The 23,204-nt window shown below is 46.6% G+C and overlaps 1 protein-coding gene across 1 annotated transcript in view; it reads right to left on the reverse strand.

Annotated features, from left to right (window-relative positions):
• Positions 1-23,204, reverse strand: part of LOC119382528 (E3 ubiquitin-protein ligase lubel) — a 164,016-nt gene that overhangs the window by 45,484 nt on the left and 95,328 nt on the right. Inside the window, exons 7-12 of the mRNA XM_049412766.1 lie at positions 14,742-14,996; positions 9,402-10,003; positions 7,501-8,084; positions 6,659-6,890; positions 5,417-5,518; positions 1,813-2,076 (exon numbers count right to left, since the gene is read on the reverse strand). Coding sequence (XP_049268723.1) covers positions 1,813-2,076; positions 5,417-5,518; positions 6,659-6,890; positions 7,501-8,084; positions 9,402-10,003; positions 14,742-14,996 — 2,039 coding nt within the window. The remainder of the gene's footprint in view (positions 1-1,812; positions 2,077-5,416; positions 5,519-6,658; positions 6,891-7,500; positions 8,085-9,401; positions 10,004-14,741; positions 14,997-23,204) is intronic.

The following is a 23,204-nucleotide window of genomic DNA, read 5'->3' on the forward strand; positions in this document are numbered from 1 at the left end:
AACACATTCTATGCCACTGCCCATCATACCAAGCTCAACGACGTAGTATGGAAGTCAAGCTCCGTCACCTGGACTCAAGACCGCTGACAGAAAAGATGATCTTGGGACCTTGGCCTACGGTCTCGCATACGCGCAAGGCCACGAAAGCCCTCTTGTGCTTCTTGAGGACCACCGGACTTCACGAGCGCCTGTGAACTAACAGCGCGAGTTCGTGTTGTGTAGTTCATCCATCCCTTTCTTGCTCTTCTTCCTTCTTCTTTACCCTTTCTTTTCTATTATTTCCCCTTCCCCCACCCCAAGTGCAGGGTAGCCAACCGAGCCAAAGCTTGGTTAACCTCCCTGCCTTTCCTCTTCGTATCTCTCTCTCTCTCTCTCTCTCTCTCTACCGTTCACAGGATACAAAGTCTCTATAATGTTAATTTTCTTGATTTTGACGTTTTTCATAGTCCACAATCATTGTTTTTATCCGAGCTTTGCACTGTTTTGACATAGTGTGACACAATGTACAAAGTCTTCCCTTCTCAGTCTTTCCGCATAGTTGTATATATGCAATATAATTTTTTATTCCCCGTCAATATTTCTCGTGTTGTCTTATTTTACTCCTCCCCTTTTGTGTTCATTTCTCTTTGTCTACGTGTTTTTGCTCTTTTTATTTCTGAAAACTGTCTGTATTGTATTGTTTATTTTTGTTGTTTTTTTTTTGCGTGCGCCTGCACAAAGACCTTACGGTTGTTCCTGGGCACGTTAAATCAATAATTGATTGATTGATTGATTGATTGATTGATTGATTGATTGATTGATTGATTGATTGATTGATTGATTGATTGATTGATTGATTGATTGATTGATTGATTGATTGATTTGATATGCGCACACAAATACACAAGGACACAGAGGAAAGAGGGAGAGAGCAGGCTGGCAACTGCCACCAAGATGGGCACAAGGCCTGCCTACTCTTTCGGGAGGAGGGAAGAGACAGAGGAATGGAAGATAGGAGGAGAGAAAGGGGAAAGAAGGTAGGAAAGTAAAAAAAAAAGAAGACTAAGACTCGGACAAAAATAAGAAATAACAGTAAAAGAAAAACGTCTCTAAACGGGCGGCCAGATCCGTTTTGTTCATAAAAGTCAGCAGAGCTCGACAGGTCTGGTATTGTTCGCCTGAATACTCCCACAACAGCCCGTTTATAACAGGACATTCAGAATTTTTCGCATCTTTACGCGCCAGGAACTCAGTCGAAAACCTCGATGAAACGTTAACACAGTTTCAGGAGGATGACGAAAGGAAGGAATGAAAGGCAGGAAAGTTAACCAGACGCACGTCCAGTTTGCTGTCCTAAGCTGGAGGAAGGGGATTAAGAGACGAAGTTTCAAATGTTCGCTATCACTTAGCAGCTTATTTTCACTTAAACTTTTGTGGGCATGAGCGCAGGTTTGTCAGACGCGAGGCACTGATACTTACAAAAACATTCATTTCTGTCATTCTATTTGGTTATACGCCTTAGCAAGCAGCTTATTTTCACAAACTTTTCTGGGCATGAGCGCAGGTTTGTCAGACGCGAGGCACTGATGCTTACAAAAACATTCATTTCTATCATTCTATTTGGTTATACGCCTTAGCAAGCGCAAAGCAACAATCACTGAAGAGACACGTAAACAGAACGGGTACTAGTATTAGCGTGTACACTGCAAGCCGTCGTTTCTGAACCCTTGATTGTCGGGGCTATAGCAAAAGCTGTGCCTTGGTGCAGAGACTATAGCGGCGCACGAGAGACCGAAACAACACAGGGAGAAGAGTGGAAATGGCGTGCCGTACCATTCTCTGGCGGTTCTCGACGCACTCGGTGACGGCAGCCCAGATGTTGCCCTTCTGGCGACGCAGTGCGTTCTGGGCCTCGCTGACGGACACAATTCCGATGGTATTTTCACGCCGGTCGTGGCCGTAGTTTGTGGCCAACGTCACCACGGTCTCAGTCATGTTCTGCCAGTTGTCCCGCAACCAGTTTATGGGATTGTCGTTGCCGCAATGGTTCATTGCCACCTGCAGGTCGTCGGCGGTGAAACCGCGCTGTTCGGCTTCCTGGGCGGAACAGACATAAAAGCAGCCTTTTTAAACCCCTGAGGGCAATAACGAATTCAGAGAGTTACCACGAAGTCAGGGTCGATTCCTGTGTAACTAACAACAGGCGTGAGGACCATTCCACGCGAAATGTCCCAGCCATTTTGGCTGTCATCTAATGTATTCGAAAAAAAAAAGATTCTCATTTATTGCATTGAGAATGGTGAGCTGCTAGACTATTTCGGAAAGAAAGACATTTTGGTTACATGAGAGCCTTCCGAACTTAAATGACACCCAATTTTCGATCATAATCTCTGTTATGCGGGTTGATCCATGTGCGTTCACAAACAAGCTGGCGAAAATTTTGCGTATTCGGTCGAACACATAACTTATAATTGAATATTTTGTAAACACGCTAACGGCCTGAGAGTCGGGCAACCCTGGCGCACTCGCGACCGTGACGTAACAAGCTGGTGGCTTTGCGAGTGTCTACATTCGGACGAACGATTCTCTTCCGTGGTCAGCTGCGCGTGCAATCGAGCTATTAAATGCGAGGCATTTCTTAGCGAAACCAAGGCTCTTTGAGCGTTTCTATCTATCTATCTATCTATCTATCTATCTATCTATCTATCTATCTATCTATCTATCTATCTATCTATCTATCTATCTATCTATCTATCTATCTATCTATCTATCTATTTAACCGCCTACGTGTGGGTGCTCTCGTGATCGCCTCCTTAAGTTCGTGTAGACCAAATTGGCATGGGATGGTAAGAGGGTTTGACGATTATGACTGTCTGGTTATGATATTAATAACGTGAAGGTCGTGTCGCATACGTCATCGAACACTTTCCTCCAGACACATGTGGCCCATAACCGTATACCACGGCCCGCGGTATACGGGCATGCGCCACAGGTGATCGACAGTTTATATCTACCCAGAAACGGCGATAGCAGACATTGCTCATTTAAATGCGAGAGCGTTAAGAAAACCCAACATCCACAGCATTGACCCGACGAATGCAAAGAATAAAAATTAGGACCCCAGCAGGAATCGAACCGAAGCACTCTGCGTGGCAGTCAGGCATTCTACCGCAGGGCCAAGCCAGGTCTAAAAACTGCTTTGAAAAAACACCCTATGTAGGCGTAATGTCGGTGCAACGCCAATTGGGGATGTGGTGCGGGCTATCTGATTTTATAGGAAAGCAGTAAACAGTACATTTGTAATACTACGATACAGGCGTCATGTCAGAGTCACGTCTGTGGTTCCAGTGCTGGCTCCGCTTTTTTAGCAGTCTAATAAAACATTACTTTCATAATCGTTTGATTAAGCGAGCTATATTCAAGAGTTGCTCGACCCCGAAAGAATAATATCATACGTTACGAAAGTTACATATGATATTCACATCATCGCATCGCAAAGTGCACTTCCTTTCGATGATACTGACGTGTCTCTAACGTGAGTACTGACGTTACGTCAGGCCATAAGTTACCCTTTCAACGCCAGCGTTGTCGACGTGCCTGGTAAGCCGACGATGTGCACACAACCAATGCACTTACAAAAACACGTTGATCCACCTCGTAACGCTTGGCTCAAAGCCAAAAAAAAAAAGCAGCATAGAACTACTCGGTGTTGCTTCGCAAGAAACCGATTCCCACAAGGCATGGGACCTGCCCGAATGTTATAGCTTTCTTCAACTCGGCATTCAAATTGAACGATTTGCAGCGGCTGAAACATTAGTAGAATACGTTGGCAGCACATGACGTCACACGCGCCATTTCAAAATGGCGGTCGCCGGCGGTGGGCGAGGTTTATAGCAGGCGACTTTTAGGGCTCATTTTGCGCTAAAATAGTCTTTTTCAGACCACTTTTCATATTTTTATAACAGACCCTCTACTTCAAACCGCAAACTGTTGGATGACGGTGTCATGGCCCCTTTAACAAAATGTCGTCTGAGTGGCGTTTGCCGGAAAATCTATTCTGAGAGTATCATTTCTGATTTCAATAAATTTGGTTTACACATTAAGCAATTGCGTCTGTGTAAGTTGTTTGAATCTAAATAATATTACTGCAATTTTTCTGCCATATATTCCTCCAGAAATTTTGCCAAAAATGTTTTATGTTAGCGTTTTCCCCCCTGTAAAATTGCACTATGTATGAATATCTGGGTAATCAAACTTACTCTGTGGAAGGTATATTTAGCGATAAAAATAATTTGCTGTCACTGAAGTTTGTAAGTCTTACGGCAGACAAATCACGAATTTGAGAAAATCATACCTTGGTCCACACTGAGATGTAATTTATACCGCGTGGTGCTCCAATAAAAGATCAACTTTATACCTCAATCAAAAACAAATGAATAGTTCTTAATGACAAGTTTGATCATTGTACCTTTTTAAGCAAGAAAATAATTTGCAGGTAGTTGATAGGCAATTAAAGGGTGCTGTAATTAAACTCTTGTGGTAACCTCGAGAAATTGAGGGAACCTGAATTTGTCGAGAAAAAATAATCGCAGCACATTTTTTATGAGTATCCCTTTAATACCAGTAGATTGATTTAAGACACTTATGGAATCACGGTGAATGCAAGCTATTCAACTGAACAAGTCACATCGTGGGCACGAGCAAGCACTACGCATAAGTTTAAAAGAAGTAAAAAAGAAATTTTCGACCCTCACCTTTGTGAAAACAGCACTTTAATTTTTATTAATTTTATTTACCTTTTAATTTTTCGCTAATAATGACCCTTTTTTAGCAATGGTTTTTGTTAAGACAGGTTTTTCTCAAATCCCTACCTGCCTCGAAAGCATCAAAGACGACGGCTGGGCTCGCAAAATTATGCTCCGTTTTACAAAAAAAAAAGCACTCGTGAAATGTTGGCCTAGACGGTTAGACATCTTCCGTGTACTTTATTCGCCATTTTGTGTTAAAGGCTACCTAATAAAGATAACAGCTTTTCCGGAATGGCCACATGACGACTTTGCTAGTAGTACTTCATTTATTGAAATAATCAACAGAGGACGAGCAGCCGATACGTCAGGCGGGAGCCAATGTTCGTAGGAGCGGAGTTGACGTGGCAGGCTCCGCCGTCGTAACATTGGCTCCAGCCCGACGATTCCGTTCTTCCTTCACTGTACTAATCAATTTAAGTCTCCGTCTTCTCGTCTGTTTGAATTTATTTATTGAACTAAATATGTTAAGAGAAGGACATTTTACAACGGGGGGGACTACTGCTTCCGGCACGGAAATGACGAACGTGAGGAAGAAAAGGCAGCAAGTTCGATAAATCGAACGTTAGGCGCTTTGCGGTGCAGCGCACCCATACGCGCTACCTAATGAATGGTTCTGCGCATCGACCCACCCGAATGAGGCGGACCAGCTCCAGCCCCTGCGTGCGCATTTGCTCCTGCTTGCGTTGTTGAACCAACTCTTCCAGGCTGAGGTAGTAGTCCTGCTTCCTACCCTGCATACGGCAAATTATCAACAACAACACACACGATATACGTACTTATGCGGTGCGGATGTCATGGGTCGATGGCGCACGAGTGCTCATACTGGAGCGTTTATATTGCAAAAGTATTACCAGATGTCATTGCTGCTACCTTGAGTTGAGTTGGAGAATTGAACTCTTATCTATGGAAGAAGTCTTAACGTAATTCATGGGAAACGCCGCAGCAAACCATCACTGCTGCTTACGACGCCTCCGAGCACGTTTCCTTCTCATACACGACTCATTCGCGACGATACTGACGCATTTAAATTATTTCTGTTGCAATTTTCAGTTTCATTTCAGAAAAATGAACGATACCCCTACGACAGCAAACCAAATAACGCAGATTTGAGGAATATTCTTGTGTGTTGCTTATTTCTCATTATTTGAAACACATCAAGTAAGAGATATGGCGAGACAGAGGGGCAAAACTACTTGTTTAAGCGTTAGTACACTTGAACAGAGGAAACGCGCAGCAACTGCTTTTCCTTCATTGCACTGCTTATGCCGCAAGCGCTGCTGGAATATTATCTTCGAAGGAGGTTACGTGCCGATGCGATTACACGCATGCAGCAGTTAGGTGAAGCTTTCGTCGCTACTCGCTGCTTCTGAACATTCTGCGGTAAGTTGCCTATTTTGCAAAGCCAGGCGTACCAGCGTCACATGTTGTTGTAAAAGAAGATTAACATTTGCGAGCTCACTAGATTTTTGTTGTTGTTGCGCGTACGGTAACACAGCTTGGCTAAATTTTCTGAAGTGTCTTAAGCAAGTTCATCTGCATTAAGTAGATCTCAATCAAGGAAAACATTTCGTCTGTATAGCGCCCAACTACTCTACACTTGTAAAGCCGTGCATTTCCACGAATACGTAAAACTCCGCATATTCCACCGTATATCAAGCTGCGCGCTATCAATAGAACATCGTTCCTGGCTTGTGGCCTCACTGCCAAAAACGATGATGATTCTTTGCCGATATCTTCGTCAAAACCTGGTGTCGCTTGTTTTACTTGTAACTTCTTATTTTATTCTGAAGAAACGACCGATGCAATGGGCCTTCTAAATATATGAATGGACACTCGTATCCACGCCGAAGGAAAACGGGCCAAGCACGTACCTCCGAGATGTAGCTACTGGATGTGGCGCCGACGAGCGACGATGCGTCGTCGTCCTTCCTGTTGCTCTCCAGGCCAAACGGGCGGTCGAACTCCGCCAGCGAGCCGTGCCTAGCGATGCCCCTGCGCACCGGCGACGCGTCCGACATATCGCTGTGCAGGGAGGACCGACTGTGGCTGCGGTACAGGCGGCCCTCGGGCTCCGTGTTTTGCAGAGACGTCTTCGACAGGGTCCTTGCACGAGGCGTGCGAGCGCAGTTTCAGCAGCAGGCCAGTGCTATCGTTCTGTCCTCTAGTATATGGTACTGAACCCGTACTGTGCATGCCGCGCCTGGTTCTCTTTCTTCACCCTTACTGTCACGCTTCTAGTGTGTCCTAAAGTTTGTGTTGCCCCTGTTGGCGTTTTGTCTGCAGTTAATCTCTAGCTTGTGTTGCTGTAACTTTACCCCGAACGACCGGTGTTTTATTCAGTTTTCTTTTCTTTTATTTCATTTGTTAAGTTAAAAGGGCATGCACACACCTTACTATGTACGTGTAATATTCGGAACCTACGGCAGTGTTGCTGCAGTTGTTTACCGGATGTTCATGTACTATGAACTCACGAACTATGAGCGACTCATCTTACTACGTATAACTTTAATATGAAACAACATATAACTAATACAATATGTTTGCAGTTATTTAGGCATTACATTTTGCCTTGCGCAGCACTGTTAGTGCAGAAGCACTTAGCTCCCCGAAAGCGAGAAAACTAAGCAGTTCAGCATTTGTTAATGGTTCAGTGCGAAATTAGTTCATTATACACGAAACCAGGGTGGCAGCCTTCAGCGCCTACTGAACGCACCTGATCAGGTTACCGATGCGCGTGCCCCTGACGACCGGTTGTGCGCCCTTCGGTTGCAAGAACGCCGGCCTGGGATGATCGAAGGACTGCGCCTTGGCATCGGCGAAAATCCGGCGGCGCTCCTGCCTGTCCTGCTGGACATCCGACAGCGGCGACGACGTTGACGGGTCCGTGAAGTCCTCCGTGTCTGTAGCTACGGATGCCTTATACAAAACTTTGGGTCTCACGCCCTGCATAGTCACTGGCGATGTCCCGTCCAGCGGCAAAGAGTCGCTCGTGGCCGGACTCGGCTCGTCACCCACAGACATGGTTTGACTCGACGAGTTACACTGCTGGACGTTTGAGTGGTAGCTAGAACCTGCTTGCGCACCGGTGGCGATTGCACTCGCGGAGGTGGAAGGCGAAGGCTCTGCTGCGGCACCCAGCGCCATGACTTGTTGCGGTGTCATGCTCGAGCTTTCTGTCTCTGCATTGTCCCCTTGAAAGTGCTGCACTGTTCGGCTTTCTTGCACCACACCTGCGCTTTCGATACGGCGATTTTCTTCCTCTATTCGCATCTGGATTTCGAGGCGACGGCGAATTTCCTGCGTGTTGTTTGAGAGAATAAACAAAAACATCGATGCAATGTCGACAGCATAACAATATATCAGATATTCTATGTTTGTGGACCAGTGTGAACGTTCTTGCTTAATATTGTCTGCGTATTAACACGGAATACGTCAGACAGGACGGTAAGTACCTCAGTTAAATTAGTTTCTCGCACCTACCGTCTCTACAGTGACACCCACACTTCGTTTCTGATATCTTAACCTCCGTCAAGTTGCAAACAACCAGCTTAGTAACCATCAAAATGAAGCTTACCACTTCATCGAAGACAGACACTTATCTGTTAGTCTGGCCAGTTGACCACGTACACCAAACCTTCCACTAGTTGTACATCGCAAGTAAAGAGCTTGACTGAAGGTATTTTGCAAATGTGTAGAAACCAGTATGTATACATGAATTTTTCTTGGAAATTTCAAAAAACCACGCAATAAGAGCAGCTACAGGGGTTAGTTGGTGTTGCATCTTGGAAATTCGCGCTTTTTATCGCACGAAGACGGACTGAGTACACACAAACACATCTGCGCTCTGTGTTTGTGTGTGTACTCAGTCCGTCCTCGTACGAAAAAAGCGCGAATTTCCAAGAAAAAACCACGATCTCGAGAAATTACGCGTATAACAACTAGCAGCAACATGGTGTATGAGGTAAGCCGTGTTAGAAAAATCCGCCTCAATATCGACCAGTTCGGTTTCATCAGCCTGCCCCCATAGCAAGAACGTATGAGCGTTATTGCATTACGACCTGATCGGAATGCGACTATTGTAGCCAGCAATTGAACGCACGACCAAGATTTGTGATGCTGAACGCCATAGCCACTTTCCCACAGATGTGACTAACCGCATACTCTGATGGTATATTTGTGTACGTGACAAGCACGCTTACCAGCGCGCGGAAACGTTACATTATCCATTTCATTACTTTTTGTCGTACGTTCATGGGGTGATAAACATACGACCGCTGACCTTTTCACTGCCAGTCTATTCCTGCGACTCTTGGTTCACTACTTAGAAAACCCATCCTGTCGCAACTTGGCGCGACTACTACTACTATTACTACTACTACTACTACTACTACTACTACTACTACTACTACTACTACTACTACTACTACTACTACTACTACTGCTACCACCACCCCCACTACTACCACTACTACTACTACTACTGGATGGCTGACTGACTATTACTAATGCTACTGCATTGCTGCTGCTGTGCTGGTGCTAATACTATATGGCAATAAAGTAGTTTTCGAGCATACTCGTTTTCGACAGCTGCGGGCCACGACACGTCCCGCTCACCTTCTCCACCTCTTGCTGCTCCTTAATAAACTCGTCCGTGAAGTTCACCTGGTTGTCGTCGGTGATGGGACACAGCTTGTCCTCGGGCTTGGGCTCGGCAGGATCTAGCTCGCTCTTGGCAGGATCGGCGTCGCTCTTGGTGGGAGACAGCTCGATCTCCTTGTCCGCCAGCGTGTCCTGAAAGCCGGCTCTCTTCTTCTGGCGCTCCTCGTCGTCAGAGGCAGGAGCCGGGGACTGTTCGCGGAACGTTGTCTTGCAGCAGATTAAACAAATACGCGAACCGGCTTCGTTGATGAAGGTACAGTGCTGGCAACGCCAAGGCTTCGTCGGGTCCCACTTGGGTTGCGGCGATGTGCAGGCAGTGGGCGCCGCTTGCTCCAGTCCAGACTGTTCGGCGGATGTCTGGGCCTGCTGCTGCTTCTCGGCCTGGCCCGCGACCGCGAGAAGGCGGGCCTGCTGCTGCCTGATGGCTTCGGAATGTTCCCTCTCAGTGGTGGCCTCATGAGTCTCGGCCTTGTCAGGTGCTTTCGCCTCCTCCTGGTCTCGACTGGAAGGTGTGCGCCCGCGGCTCTTCGCCTTCTCACTCGAATGACTTCCTCGATCTACCCGAAGAAAGCAAATAGTTTGCTATCAAACAGGGTAAAAATGCGTAGACCGGCGCCTCGTGAAAGCTGGCGCTATCATGAGAAAAGTTCTACGCGAGACAATCTACCCTTGTGACGCAAGGAAAGCTGTCTGACTTGCAACACGACAACGATGTATGTAAGGTCACCGCAGAGAAAGATTAGCAGAATTGACCATGGGTCGGAACGGCCGCTTGTGCTCATCTTTTCCTGCGGTGAATCTTGATTTGAATTATAGCGTTCATGCGTGTGGCGGGATGCGGCATAGTTGGCACCAGAGGCGTCAGCTACGGGGCTACAAGGGTGCGCTCACACCCCACCACCCGAGATGCATATCTTAGCAGCCCTAAACTACCAACTGAATTTTGTTCTATATATGTATGTACAATACATTTCTGGAATGAGGCATGCGTAAATAAACTTCCGAATGTTGACCATAGCAATGACAGACTTGTATATCAACACCCCCCCCCCTTTCTTTTTGATGCCGTTTGTGTGTGTGTGTGTGAGGTGGGGGGCGGAAACGATTATTAACGCGATAGAGTTAAACAGCTCGTTTCGCAGAAATTCCGGTGTCGGCGTCGTTGGTTGTGAGTGAAAAATCCTAATCTTGTCCGTGACCGAAAAATCGAGAAAAAATGCAAATAAAATAAACAATAAAAAATATTCGGTACGAGTGAGAATCGAACCCAGGCCGTCTGCGTGGCAAGCAGGTGTTCTACCAGAGCCACGCCATTGCTTAAAACTGCTTCGGAAAAAAAAACACTATATCAATGTCATGTAGTGAAAGGAGTCTCCTTGACGAATGTAGTATTGCGTGGCAGAAGCGTAGAACCGCTCCAGGCGTCAAAACATGTGAATTTTGCAACAAGCGGGTGTTTTAAAGGCCCACTCTCTACAAAGCACTCAGACACGCTTAATCATCATCATCAGCAAAAGCATCAACAAAGTGAACAGCTGCGTAAGTTCGCGTGTTGCCTTACGGACGCGTAGTGGGCCCTTCGCTGATTCGCAAATGGAAGAATTATGGCGTAGTGGGCACTTAACAACTGTACTTGCAGTAGGCGTTCTAGGATAGTTTGAAACGGCCAATGTTACGCGCACAGTCGTTCGTTTCCTTACGGCACGGTTGAGGCGTGCACCGAGAACCGAAGCGAGGCTAGCAGTTCAGAAGGCGATGCGCACGGGGCCCGATTACGCTATCCCGTTCTATTCTTGAAGGCGAAGCTCAAGTGTCCTCCAAGTTTCTTGTATATTATGTATACTTGCTCAGTATTTTCAGGTTGTGTTTTCATGAATGTTTCTACGGTGTCTTTCGCAGCACTCAAGGACGTGAAAGACGTTTTCATCTTTGTAGGAGCATAACGACGACAGTAAAACTAGCGACCACGGTAAAACTATTTTAGGGGCGAAGCTCCTTAAGGCGGCACCCGTTCGTCCCTCGTAGTAGTGCGTAACCAGTCGTAACGCTAGTACCAGATCTTGACCTCCAAGGTGGTGCCGGTGGGAGATTTTTCCTGTGCGTTGCTGAACAATAAAAAATTCGCAGCGTGCGCGTTAACTAAAAGCCGAATTCTTCTGTCTCTCATTCCCCGTTAGCAGCCATTGGCATGTTCCAGTAGGAAACGTTAGTAGAAGTAGAAGTGTAAGTGTTAGCTAAAAGCAGACTTCTTCTGTCTCTCATTCCCATTAGCAGCCATTGTTTACCTCCAAGGTAGTGCCTGGTGAGATTTCTCCTGTGCGTGATTAAACAATAAAAATTTTGTTCAAAACGCCGTTGATTGATGAAATAAACCAACGAAAGACGCCAGATGTTTTCTAAAAGCAAAATGAAAGAACACCAGATGTTTCTAAAGCAAAACGAAAAGACGCCAGCTGCTTAACGAAAGACGCCAGATGTTTTCTAAAGCAATGGTTTTCTAAACAATGAAAATTCACAGCGTACATGTAAAATTAAAGTGAGCTGCAAGTCGTCATAACTCATCGAACCTTTAGTATAAACGCGCCCGATCTCACGTCGGTGATGATGTACTGGGCAGAATTCACGGAAGATTCACGGTTTACCGATGAACCTCCGCAGCTTCACCCACTCATCATCATTCACTCCGTGGATATGCTGTGATTTTTTGTGTGCCACTTCCGTCCGCACCAAAGTTATCTGCAGGAATAGGCGAACGTACTCTTAAAATTATCTTTAAATTATAGTGAAGTGATGCACTTATGCTCTGTACTGTAGACGGAACTTAACCTGACTTTTGTGTTTGCACCTAGTACACCATCCATTTATAGCGCTTGGACGAATCTTGTTTAAGTGGGCGTGGATTACAAAGTTTATGAGGGGTGCATTTTTTAAAGAAAAATATATAACTTTTAACATAACCTGTGACAGCATAATTGTAGCTACTCAGCTCGATTACTCCAAGCGGAAGGCATTATTTGCGCAAGAAATCAGAATACAAAATGTATAATTAATAAAAATAATTACGTTTCTAATTAATTACTCTACGGCACATAATGCAATTTACGAATTGAAGCTCGCGAATTGGCAACGCGTATCTATATACTTCGAATGGATTTTCATGGTGAGATCAGTTTCGAGATGATTCCGAAAGCGTGCGACGAAATACATGGGCGTTCCTTTTATTTCTGTGCTTCAATGCACTAAAGTAACTGGATGCACTTTTTTTTTGGTTATCCAACGGACTCCTGGGCTCATCATATTTCATGTTGACTTAGAGATGAGAAAATATTCTATATTTGTTGAACGTTTCTGTCGAGATTCATATTCTACTCGATTAAAAAATCTCTCTTCAAACACTCATTTGGTTTCTTTCCTTCGTCTTTTTAACGAGAAAGTGTTTTATGCCGGGGTCCACCAAGTACTTCCGTTACGGATACGACGTTCATAAAATGGACGCCAACGGGTGAGGAAGAAGAAACCAAGAAAAAGATCCGCCGCTGGGAATCGAACCCACGACCTTGCGACCAGGACGGTAAGCGCCCGACGCTCAACCGACTAAGCTACGTTGGTTCAACCGACTAAGCTTTACGAACGCGCCTTATATCTTTCACACATTTTCTCTCGCACGGTGCTCTCTGTTGGCTGTGTAGGTAGGCGGGGCGGAGCGGAGCGGGGCGGGGCGGGGCGGGGCGGGGCGGGGCGGGGCGGGGCGGGGCCGCCGTCTGCGAGAGGTGAAAAGTAATGCGTCACGATCGACACTTACTAGCGTTTACTACGAGATTGTGCGCGATATCGGAGGTCATGGTTAAAGCTTCTCGATACCAGCGAGGGACACTGGCCGCGCCGGCGTCGCCGAGGCACCCTAGACGCAGTTACGTTCTTTGCCTTTTGCTTTGTGTTAGCGTGCGCCGGCTCATCAGACTAGTGCAGCTTCCACATGCACCAGCGGGATCTCTCCGCCGCCGACTGCTTCGATTGCGAGAGCACCGATTAACAAAACTGCTGCAATATGCGTTGCAGAAAGGACACGATTTCGACGTGCGAATGTCGTGCCTTGGTGGAGCGAGACAGGGGCCAGTGGGACGCACGCCTTTGCGGCTCAAGCTACAAACCTCTGCCTCCCGTGTTGCTGAAGAGCAATGTGGTACTGTATGCATGAGCACAGGCGTCGGTTAACCATTGCTAGAAAGCGCACACCATGCCGTTTCTCTCCTTATATGACGACGTTTTGAAGAAGTGCATATCGGGTACCAGTGTTGATTATGAGCTTGTTGATGTCATCTTTACGCGGGATTCACGATTCGCTGTGTCCAAATATATGTTCACAACTTCAGCTAACACAACAGTTTAATCATGATCGTGGGCGTTAGTCGTCGCTATGGAGACATGCCACTAGGCGTCAACATGGGTGCATCCACGTCAAACGGTGCTATAGTTGCCAAACGCGAATAGACGTTGTACAAGCTCTCATATATCACTACACAATAAGCACTACTTCTGCGAAGACACGTTTCACTTTCGTGTTATACCGGTTCCTATGACGAAGGGATCAGCCATGTTTTTTCTTCTTCATCTTTTATTTATTTATTTATTTATTCTGTGTAACATGGACAAATGGAATAACTGTGGAATTTTCTGGCGATAGTAATTATACGGAGACTCCCATGGCGTTTTCGCCGTCAACGTCGGTACCCCCATGAGGTTCCGTAAGGTCCAAATCGATAACATCGCATCGGGCGTCGTATATTCTACGTGCGAGGGAAAGCGTTCGAGCACAGCCTGCTATCAGGGCTCAAGCAGAGAGGAAACGGGCGGACGGTCTTTCGTCCCGCGATCGGCCCATATGGAAGGGGGGAGGGGGTGGGGCGAGGTTGGTTCCGGGAGGGTGGCTGCGTGGCTCCCGCAGAAACTCCTCACTTTGCTCGACCGGTCGCGGTCACGCGCGCTTTATCTTGACAGTGATCAGCAGACAGCTCATCCCTTTGTACGTGCTGTTTTCACCGCTCGGTTTGCGATGAAATGATAGCCAGCACGAAGGTCGTTCGCTCGCTGCAGCTGCCGTATGTCCTTACGCCTGGTTAGGTGCTAAAGGACTTAGCTGCGAGCAATACTTCATATAAGATTCCAGTTTGTTACTATCGTATTCACTTCTTCGCGCTTGCGGCGAAACAGTCTTTTTTTTTCAGATATCCACCTCTCAAATCAACCGATTCACAACAGAAGAGAAAGGCAGGCGGCCATGGCCCGCAGGCGTACCTCTGGAAGATCGCTCGTCCAGAGACGGGCTGTCACGGTCGTTCTCCTCCTCGGAGGACAGGTCCTGCGAAGACTGGCGCCGAGACGTGGTCTTGCTCAGGCTCTTTTTGTGCTTGCGGTGGTGCGGCCTTTGCAGCCGTTCGCCCGAACCGTCGCCCATTGACAGCGAGTGCTGCGACAGCGACGGCGACGGAGGCCGCATCCATGGTGGGAACATTGGCGGGTAGGCTGGGTACCCGAAAGGATAGAAGGGACCTGAAACAGCCAATCGCATTGCGTCGAGTAAGTAATGCCGCACAACTCAAGCCGAATACAAATTATAAAATGTGATTATACGGAACCTTCCTGCAAGGAAACTATTCTAGACATGCGAAGCGTTAGGTTCGTTCGGCTTGCTCTTGCTGCAGTTGCGGCTGCGTTGTACACGTGTTGTAGGAAAAGTGATGTTTGCGCATGCGCATAGCATCGAAGACGACTTATACACGAATACGTACACTCCCGCAGTCCTGTATTCCACATTCTCTCCTTATATGTGCGTTCTTCTCTTTGCTTCGTATTTGTGTCTCGTACTTCTTCCTCGTGTTTCCTTTCGTACGTGTTTCGTCCCAGTATACTAAAATCGGGCCTATCGGTGGTAATATACGGCGCGTAATAATGCGTATTGAATGTTGTTGGGCTAGTTGGTTCATAGATTCAGCAGACAAGTTTAAACTGCTCGAAGAAGACAACACGTATGAACACAGAAACATGTACACACAAGAAAGCGCAGACTTCCAACTGTGTTTATTTCTTGGAAGTAGAGCATTTATAAGGAATGACAAGGAGCAATCTCACAGATAATATTACACAAGGTCATGAAAATGTAGCAAGACCACGTGCGCGTTACAAGCCCGGTAGGGTCGTGACGTGTCCATCGAAGAAATTCATTAAATGCGAAACATTTCTTAGAGAATTTTTGGCACTTTGAGCGTTTCTGTCTACGTATCTATCTATCTAGCCGCCTACGTCTGGGTGCTCTCATGATCGCCTCCTAAACTTGGTGTAAACCGAAATTGCCACGGGAGAGTAAGCATTTGACGATTGTGGCTGTCGGGTCATGACATGAATAACGTGAAAATCACGTCGCGTACGTCGTCAAACACTTTCCTCCAGACACGTGTAGCACATAACCGTTTACCACGGGCCACGGTGTATGGGTATGCGCCACAGGTGATTGACAGTTTATATCTACCCAGGAATGGCGAGAACAGACAATGGTCATTTAAATGCGAGAGCATTAAGAAAAACCGACATCGGCAGCGTTGACCCGACGAATGGAAAGGATAAAAATTAGGATTCCAGCGGGAATCGAGCCCAAGCATTCTGCGTGGCAATCGGGTATTCTACCACAGAGCCACGCCAGGTCTATAAACTGGTTTGGCAAAACAGTCTATGCAAGCGTAATGTCGGTACAACGTCAATTGTGGTTGTGGTGCTGGCTATCTAATTTTACAAGAAAGCAATAAACACTATATATGTACTCCTACGATACAGGCGTCATTATCAGATTAACGTCTGCGGTTGCAGTGTTGGCTCCGCTTTTATAGTAATCTAATAAACATTACATTTGTGTTGCTAGCATTCATCGACCCCGGAGGAATACATTAACGAAAGTTACATATGATATTTACATGACTGCCCAATAAAGTGCACTTATTTTCGATAATACTGACGTATGTACTCTAACGCGTGGGCTGTCGTTACGTCGCACCATAAGTTACCCTATAAACGCCAGTGTTGTCGACTCCTGGTAAGCCCACGATATGCACACAGCTGTTACACTTACAAAAACACGTCGATCCACCTCGTAACACTTGGCTGAAAGCCATAAAATAATCATAGTACTCGCTGACTGCTTCGCATAAAACTGATTCCTACAACGCGTGGCATCTGCCGAATTTTTTTCTATTGTTGATAATGATAATGAGGGTGACGGTGAACTAACGCAGGTGCCACGTCTTTTTGCGATGTAGAATGCCTCGATGACCTCTCTTTCAGTTCTCGTTCTTGCCTTAGAAGGGAATTTTGTCAGTCTTCTCTGATTTCAAAGCAGCGCTCCAGTGCATTATGTCCCCATATCGTCATGGACCAAATGAACAGTTAGTCGCTGACATAAGACTGCTTCATCACCGCGCCATTGAGAAGCACCACAGCCTAATCTATCAGTGGATACCGGGCCATTGCGGTATCTACGGAAACGACCGTGCTGATGAAGCTGCCCGATCTGCCCATGATGCTCTCCATTGTGCAGCTATACCGCTGTCAAGAACGGACGCCGCAACAAGGCTTCGTTCCCATGCACATGAACTGACACTGGCACAGTGGAACTCGACGGAATTTAGCAACGCTCGTCTTCACAACTTGGACCCGAATCTACAGCTCCGTTTTCCGTCGGGAATAACTAGAGCTGAGGAGACGCTCCTGTGCCGCCTGTGGCTCGGGGTGGCCTTCACGAAGGCCTACTCATTTCGAATTGGAATGGCCAGCAGCCCGACATGTGATAACTAGCTGCGAGGAGACAATCGCCCATCTTCTCTGTGAGTGTCCTCACTTCAGTGCACAAAGATAAGAACTGTCCAAAGTGTTAAATAGACTTGACAATCGTCCACTGTCAGAGGAAAAGATCTTAGGACACTGGCCGAAACCATCCTCGGCACAGAAAGCTTTGAAAGCGTTATTGCGCTTCTTACGCAAAACTAGTCTCATAGACAGACTTTAAGCAGTCTCGTTTATCGTACTATTGTTCTTTTATTTTCTTCTTTTTGTAACATCTCTTTTCTGTCATCTTTCACTCCCCCTTCCCCTCTCCCCAGCACAGGACAGCCAGCCGGTCTGAGAACTGGCTAACCTCCCTGTCTTTCCGTTTTTCTTCTCCTCCTCGTTTTTTTTCAGCTGTTCTCCTCAGCTGGAAAAACAAAATTCCTTTCTGCCCACATTTTTTTTTAGGCGAAGATTTTACAACTTCGAGTACACGGCCAGAAATGCGGCCCTCAAAGGTGCGCTGGTCACATGCGTATTTGTATGCGCCGTTTTCCAAAAAGTCGCAGTTTCGCCGCAAGGGCGAAGCAATGAATGCGATAGCAAGAAAAGTGGCCCGTGATGGACGCGCTGCTACGCTGCAGAAAGATCTGCCCCCCGGCAGCAACTACTGCGCGAGCAGACAGCGGAAGGGCAAGGTTCTCCCTGCGCAAATATTAGAAGCGAGCGAGCTGCACTCTAAGAAAAAAAAGAGTATGCGTGACTCTTTTCGGGGAGTTCTGACTTGCCACGTATAGGACTCTCTTTAAATAGTCACGGTGACTCTCTTGGTGGGTCAGGGTCGGCTCGCCCTAGGAGAGTCTCCTGACCCTCTAGGAAGAGTGGAAAGAATCTTATCCGAAGGATCACGTTACCACTTATAGGGAGTCAGACGACTCTTGTTGGTAACATTCCTACGAGGGTCAAGTGACCCACACCGAATCGTCAAGCGACTCCACAAGTATTTTAAGCTACTCATTGGACCCTTGCTCTACTTTTGCGCGACTACTGTTGAAAATTGTGGACTATTCATTTTAAGCAAGTCCAATAATACTTGCCGTTCTGCCCAGCGACTGCAAAGAAAGAATAGTTCAGTTTTAGCATTATTTTAATAAAACTCCTCAAAACACATATTTTCCAGCAAAGTTATATAGAAAGCGCGTAAAGATGGCTTTGATTTCCAATTAAGAAGTTTGGGTATTCCTCATTTACATGCTTCTATGAATATAGCCAACTAAAATGGGTGACTGGTGTGCATAGTGCCATATAGTGCAAAATAAACTGCAGAAATAGGCATCATGTTTCAATCTTTATTCCTTGTGATTAAGAATAAATCAAAAAGTGGTGACGGCTGGAGGCATCAGACTTGTGGCTTGCTAGGTTGTCGCTCCTGTTCAGCGTGAGCACCATGAAAAACGGCATCTGAAAAGCAGAACGTGATATTATGATGAGAAAATGAAATTGCAGTAAAGGTTTGCGAAACCTAAAAAATAAGTGGTTTACATAGACACAATGAAGGCTCACAACACAACAACAAATGCAAACACGTATGGTAAGGAACCAAGTCTTTTTGCCGTTATCGTGTAAAACACAACTTGCAAATAGTACCTTTTGTAATACGTCACTTGGCGACAAACTTGCAGCACAAGATGATGTGAGCCTCTTTTAAACAACAAACGAAATTAGTTTAGGCTCCTTTGCGTGGGTGCCACTCACCTCTTTTCCTACGTCGTCTTGTCTAACCAAAAGAAATGTAGGACCGACTGCTTCGTTGACAGGGCGAACGCCGCTGTTGATTTTCCCATCACGAGCGGTGAGGCGCCGGACCAGAGCGGCACCTTCGTTTCCCCGAGTGTGGCTGTCAACTGGAGTGAAGAGGCGGGAGAAGTGATCCGGGATTCTGGGAATAACCAAAACACATACATTATTTGTATTTAAAACCACCCTTTGTTCAACACACCGTTATTGTACCCACATCTGCCACGAGTGTTTAGTTCAAATTTCGCAACGAAAACAAATTTTCACGTAAAAGGCAGCGGGAACCTCGTGTCGCAATACGCACTGGCTATACACGAATGAAAGCACTTCTTTTCTGAGAAATCGCTTCAGAATTTGGTTTCAGAATAAACACGGTTTTGCGTCGGCTTACCCCGACACCCAAGCACATCCTCCGGCAGTCAGGGGCACGCCGTGAGCGGTTACTGACCGCATGTTTTACAAACGTAACCCATACTCAGATAAACACATGCGAGTACAGTACGAGGGCCCGAACGACACCCAGCGCGTGCGGACGCCGTCTACGTCGAGATCAGACATGTCATATGCTAGAATTAGCACACATAACTCCCACAATCACGTACACTCACTTGATTCTGTTATAGCGTCATCGCAGATGTTGGCAAACCGTGAAAACAGCAAACAGTAACGAAGGAAAAAAAGTGCACGGCGGCCGCAACAACGGGTGCCGTCGAAAGTCTCTAGCTTTTTCGCCTCACCGGCTAGGCGAGTCCAACTTGAATGACTACCGCGTACGTTCTGGAAGCCACCGTACTATATCTGCACCTCAAACTACCGTCTTTAAGTCAACAAAAACCATTATATATAGCGCGTGTGAGCGTTCTGTACACAGGCTTTCTTTTTTTTTTTTCACGTTCCCACGCGCGGAAGCACGCAGCACACTCAAGGTCGATGGAAATGTTATTATGAAGTAGACTAAAGTGCATCTCAAAACGACATCTGGCACCTTCAGTAGAGCAGACACAACGTTCGATCAGCAAGAAATGACCCTTGATAATTGTTTGCATCGCTCACTTTATGGGAGCTTGTACAGCAACGCGCATAACGGTGGCAGCTCGTTAACTGACAGCTTTAGTTGGGCATCCGCAACAGCCGCGCGGACACAGGCTGCTGTTGGAAATGGATGGCAGATAACTTCCGCATATAGTGCCTACGAAAGCAGTACACTCACCGTTAACTGGCGCCCGTTGTCCGTATCCGCAGCTCCATGAATATTCCGCCCTCCAAGCGTCACTTCGTGCACGTAGCCGGCGTCAACACCACCGTAGACGCGCATGAACATGAAACTGATGAAACTTCAAGACACGCAACCCGCGCTATCAACGCAACCACGCAACGCATTCCAATAGACGAGGAGGCTGAGACTGACTGAGACGACTGAGAGAGAAGCCAGAAGCGGCGCGCCACCCCGCCACCCCGGCGCCAACCCCGTCTCCGTCGGCGAGCAACGCGCCACAACGGCGCCAAAGGGCAAGCGCGCGATATGTATGGCGTATACGGCGGCTCTTTCATGACGGAAGCCAATCGAAACGCGCTTCAGGAGCGTCCAGTGACTCCTTCCAAACTGCTAACTCTTTTTCTCTGCCTGTACCTTCCAAAAGGGGTCACATGGACGCCCGAAGAGAGTCACGGTTCCATGACCCTCTTTTGACTCTTTTTTTTCTTAGAGTGTAGCCGACGACTTTTAAATGCGCCCATTGCGCTCCTCGCGCCATCTCACTGGTAATGAAGAAACGCCTATAAGCGCCTGCCGTCTCTGAGTCCTGCCAGCGGTAAAGGGTGTGTATATAGCGCTCGCCGTTAGCTATCTGAAGGATCTGCGCTTTGTGGCGTAGTGGTTAGCGCCACGCGCTGCGGAGCGAGCGGTCGCTGGTTCGATTCCGCGCTTCGGAAGCATTTTTCTGAATTATTTTATTGCGATAACAATTATATGGACAGTCTCGACGGGTTTTTGCCATCGCCGTTGCCGTCGCCGTCACGTCCTTCCAGTATGAAGTCCACATCGATACACCCCCCCCCCCCCCCCGCGCGCGCATCGTATGTTCTACCGCGGCTAAAAGCGCGCGAGCGGGGGCGACGAACGAGGCCGAAGCAGAGATCAAACATCAAACGAGCCGTCCTGTTTCCGTCGCTCGAAGGGTGCATGCGATAACATCACCCCGCTCGGGAGGCCTGCCGTCGAAGCAGACAGGAAACGCCCCACCCACCTTTAACGAGCATGAAAAAAGACGCGAGGGGGGGGGGGGGAGAGTGTCGTGCGAGTAGCAACTTTGAACTTTGAATCTAAAAGCGCGATCGCTGGCGCTCGCGCTATCTCGAAAGTCATCACTGCGGGCGGCTCGTGTACCCTTCTAGGTGCTGCGCTCTCAAAGCGAGGTGACTATGCGGAGAACATCGCTCCCTGGAGCGGCCGTATCCTCTTACACCAGCGTTTTGTAGTTACGCGAGATCGGATACAAAACAGTTAGCTGCCAGCCTCACTTCGTGTAACACTACAATTTGTTGCTATCGCATTCATTGCTTCGCCATTGCGGCGGCGGCAAAATCCAGCCGAGACTGTCCATATAATTGCTATCGCAGTAATGCCTGTCGCTCGCTCGATCGTGGGCTTGTCGTTACGGATAGATAGATAGATAGATAGATAGATAGATAGATAGATAGATAGATAGATAGATAGATAGATAGATAGATAGATAGATAGATAGATAGATAGATAGATAGATAGATAGATAGATAGATAGATAGATAGATAGATAGTAATTCCTCAGTCACGTAATACGTCATTTTTCCAATAAAGCGAGGGCTCCTTATATTTTATTTTTTCCGCGGATGGTAGGATAGGCGAACAAATGGATCTCTAGGACCGCTGCGACAAATAATGCTACGCATCAAAATGAAAAGGGAACATCAAAATGTGGCTCAGTGCAGCGAAACGATTACAGCGTTCCACCTATTAACAGGAGGTTCCAAGTTCAACTTTTCCTATCAGCAAGCACATTCCCATTGAAGCACAGTGAAAAAAACGCTCTACATGTTTCTGTTCGAGTTCGCGCTATTATTAGTTCAAGTTGACAAGTGCAGCGCGCAGTGAATTCTTACGAGGTGGACTCGTCATTATGACGTGTCAATGCGCAAAAATAACAAAGAAAAGAAATGAAAAAAAAAATATGATGTAAGACTATGGATGTGCGAGCAGGAAGGACCACAACAGATCGAAAATAACAACGCATGACTTCACGACGAGTTCGCTTGCACGGCTCAGCCGAATTCATGTCTCGAATTTGTCGAAATACCAGAGCCCGGCAACGCGGGCCTGCGCTCGCTTCGATACTTCCCGGAATTCGGATGTAAAATGTGGGGGACATCATCAAAGGCCCTATTATATACATAAAAAAAGTCCTCTCTATCCTTTAATTCCGTTTATATAAATATAAGGCTACGTCTGATATGTGCCGTGTGCGGTCGCCTCGTTATAGGCTTTGCAGGAACTAAAGTTTGTAATCCTCTGTAATCCTCTTTTAATAGCAGCCCCTGATGTAACAAAGAGTTTATTTATTTATTTAATTAATTACTTATTTATTTATCTATTTATGTATTTATTCATTCATTCATTCATTTATTCATTTATATATATATATATATATATATATATATATATATATATATATATATCGTTACCTTGTCTTTGTTTCTTTTATCTTGGCGCTAATCGCACCTGCCTAGAAACCTACCTTTTGCGCACTGCCTTTTCGCGACCAAGCGCAATTTTAATGCTATGTTCCTACCATGTAACGAGTTACGAGCACATATTCATTTCAGATAACTAAAATAGACATAACTAACTTTATCACAACGGTGATATTGATACACTACGCATGCTAGCGCCGATGTCAAAGTATTCCGTGATTGTCGTTCTATATCTCGCTAGTGTAGTTATATTATCGTTCGAGTGGCAAGGATTCATGATGGCGGATTGTTGCCAGCTTGAAGTTCATTGTGCGTTGGTGCACATGGTGCCGCCGAGAACGCAAACATGTGTGTCTGGGTAAGGTAATCTTAACGGCGGCCACACACCGCACGCTGATGCCGGTGGGACCCGGTCAGGCACCT

Source organism: Rhipicephalus sanguineus, chromosome 1, assembly GCF_013339695.2.
Source record: "Rhipicephalus sanguineus isolate Rsan-2018 chromosome 1, BIME_Rsan_1.4, whole genome shotgun sequence".
Classification (NCBI taxonomy): domain Eukaryota; kingdom Metazoa; phylum Arthropoda; class Arachnida; order Ixodida; family Ixodidae; genus Rhipicephalus; species Rhipicephalus sanguineus.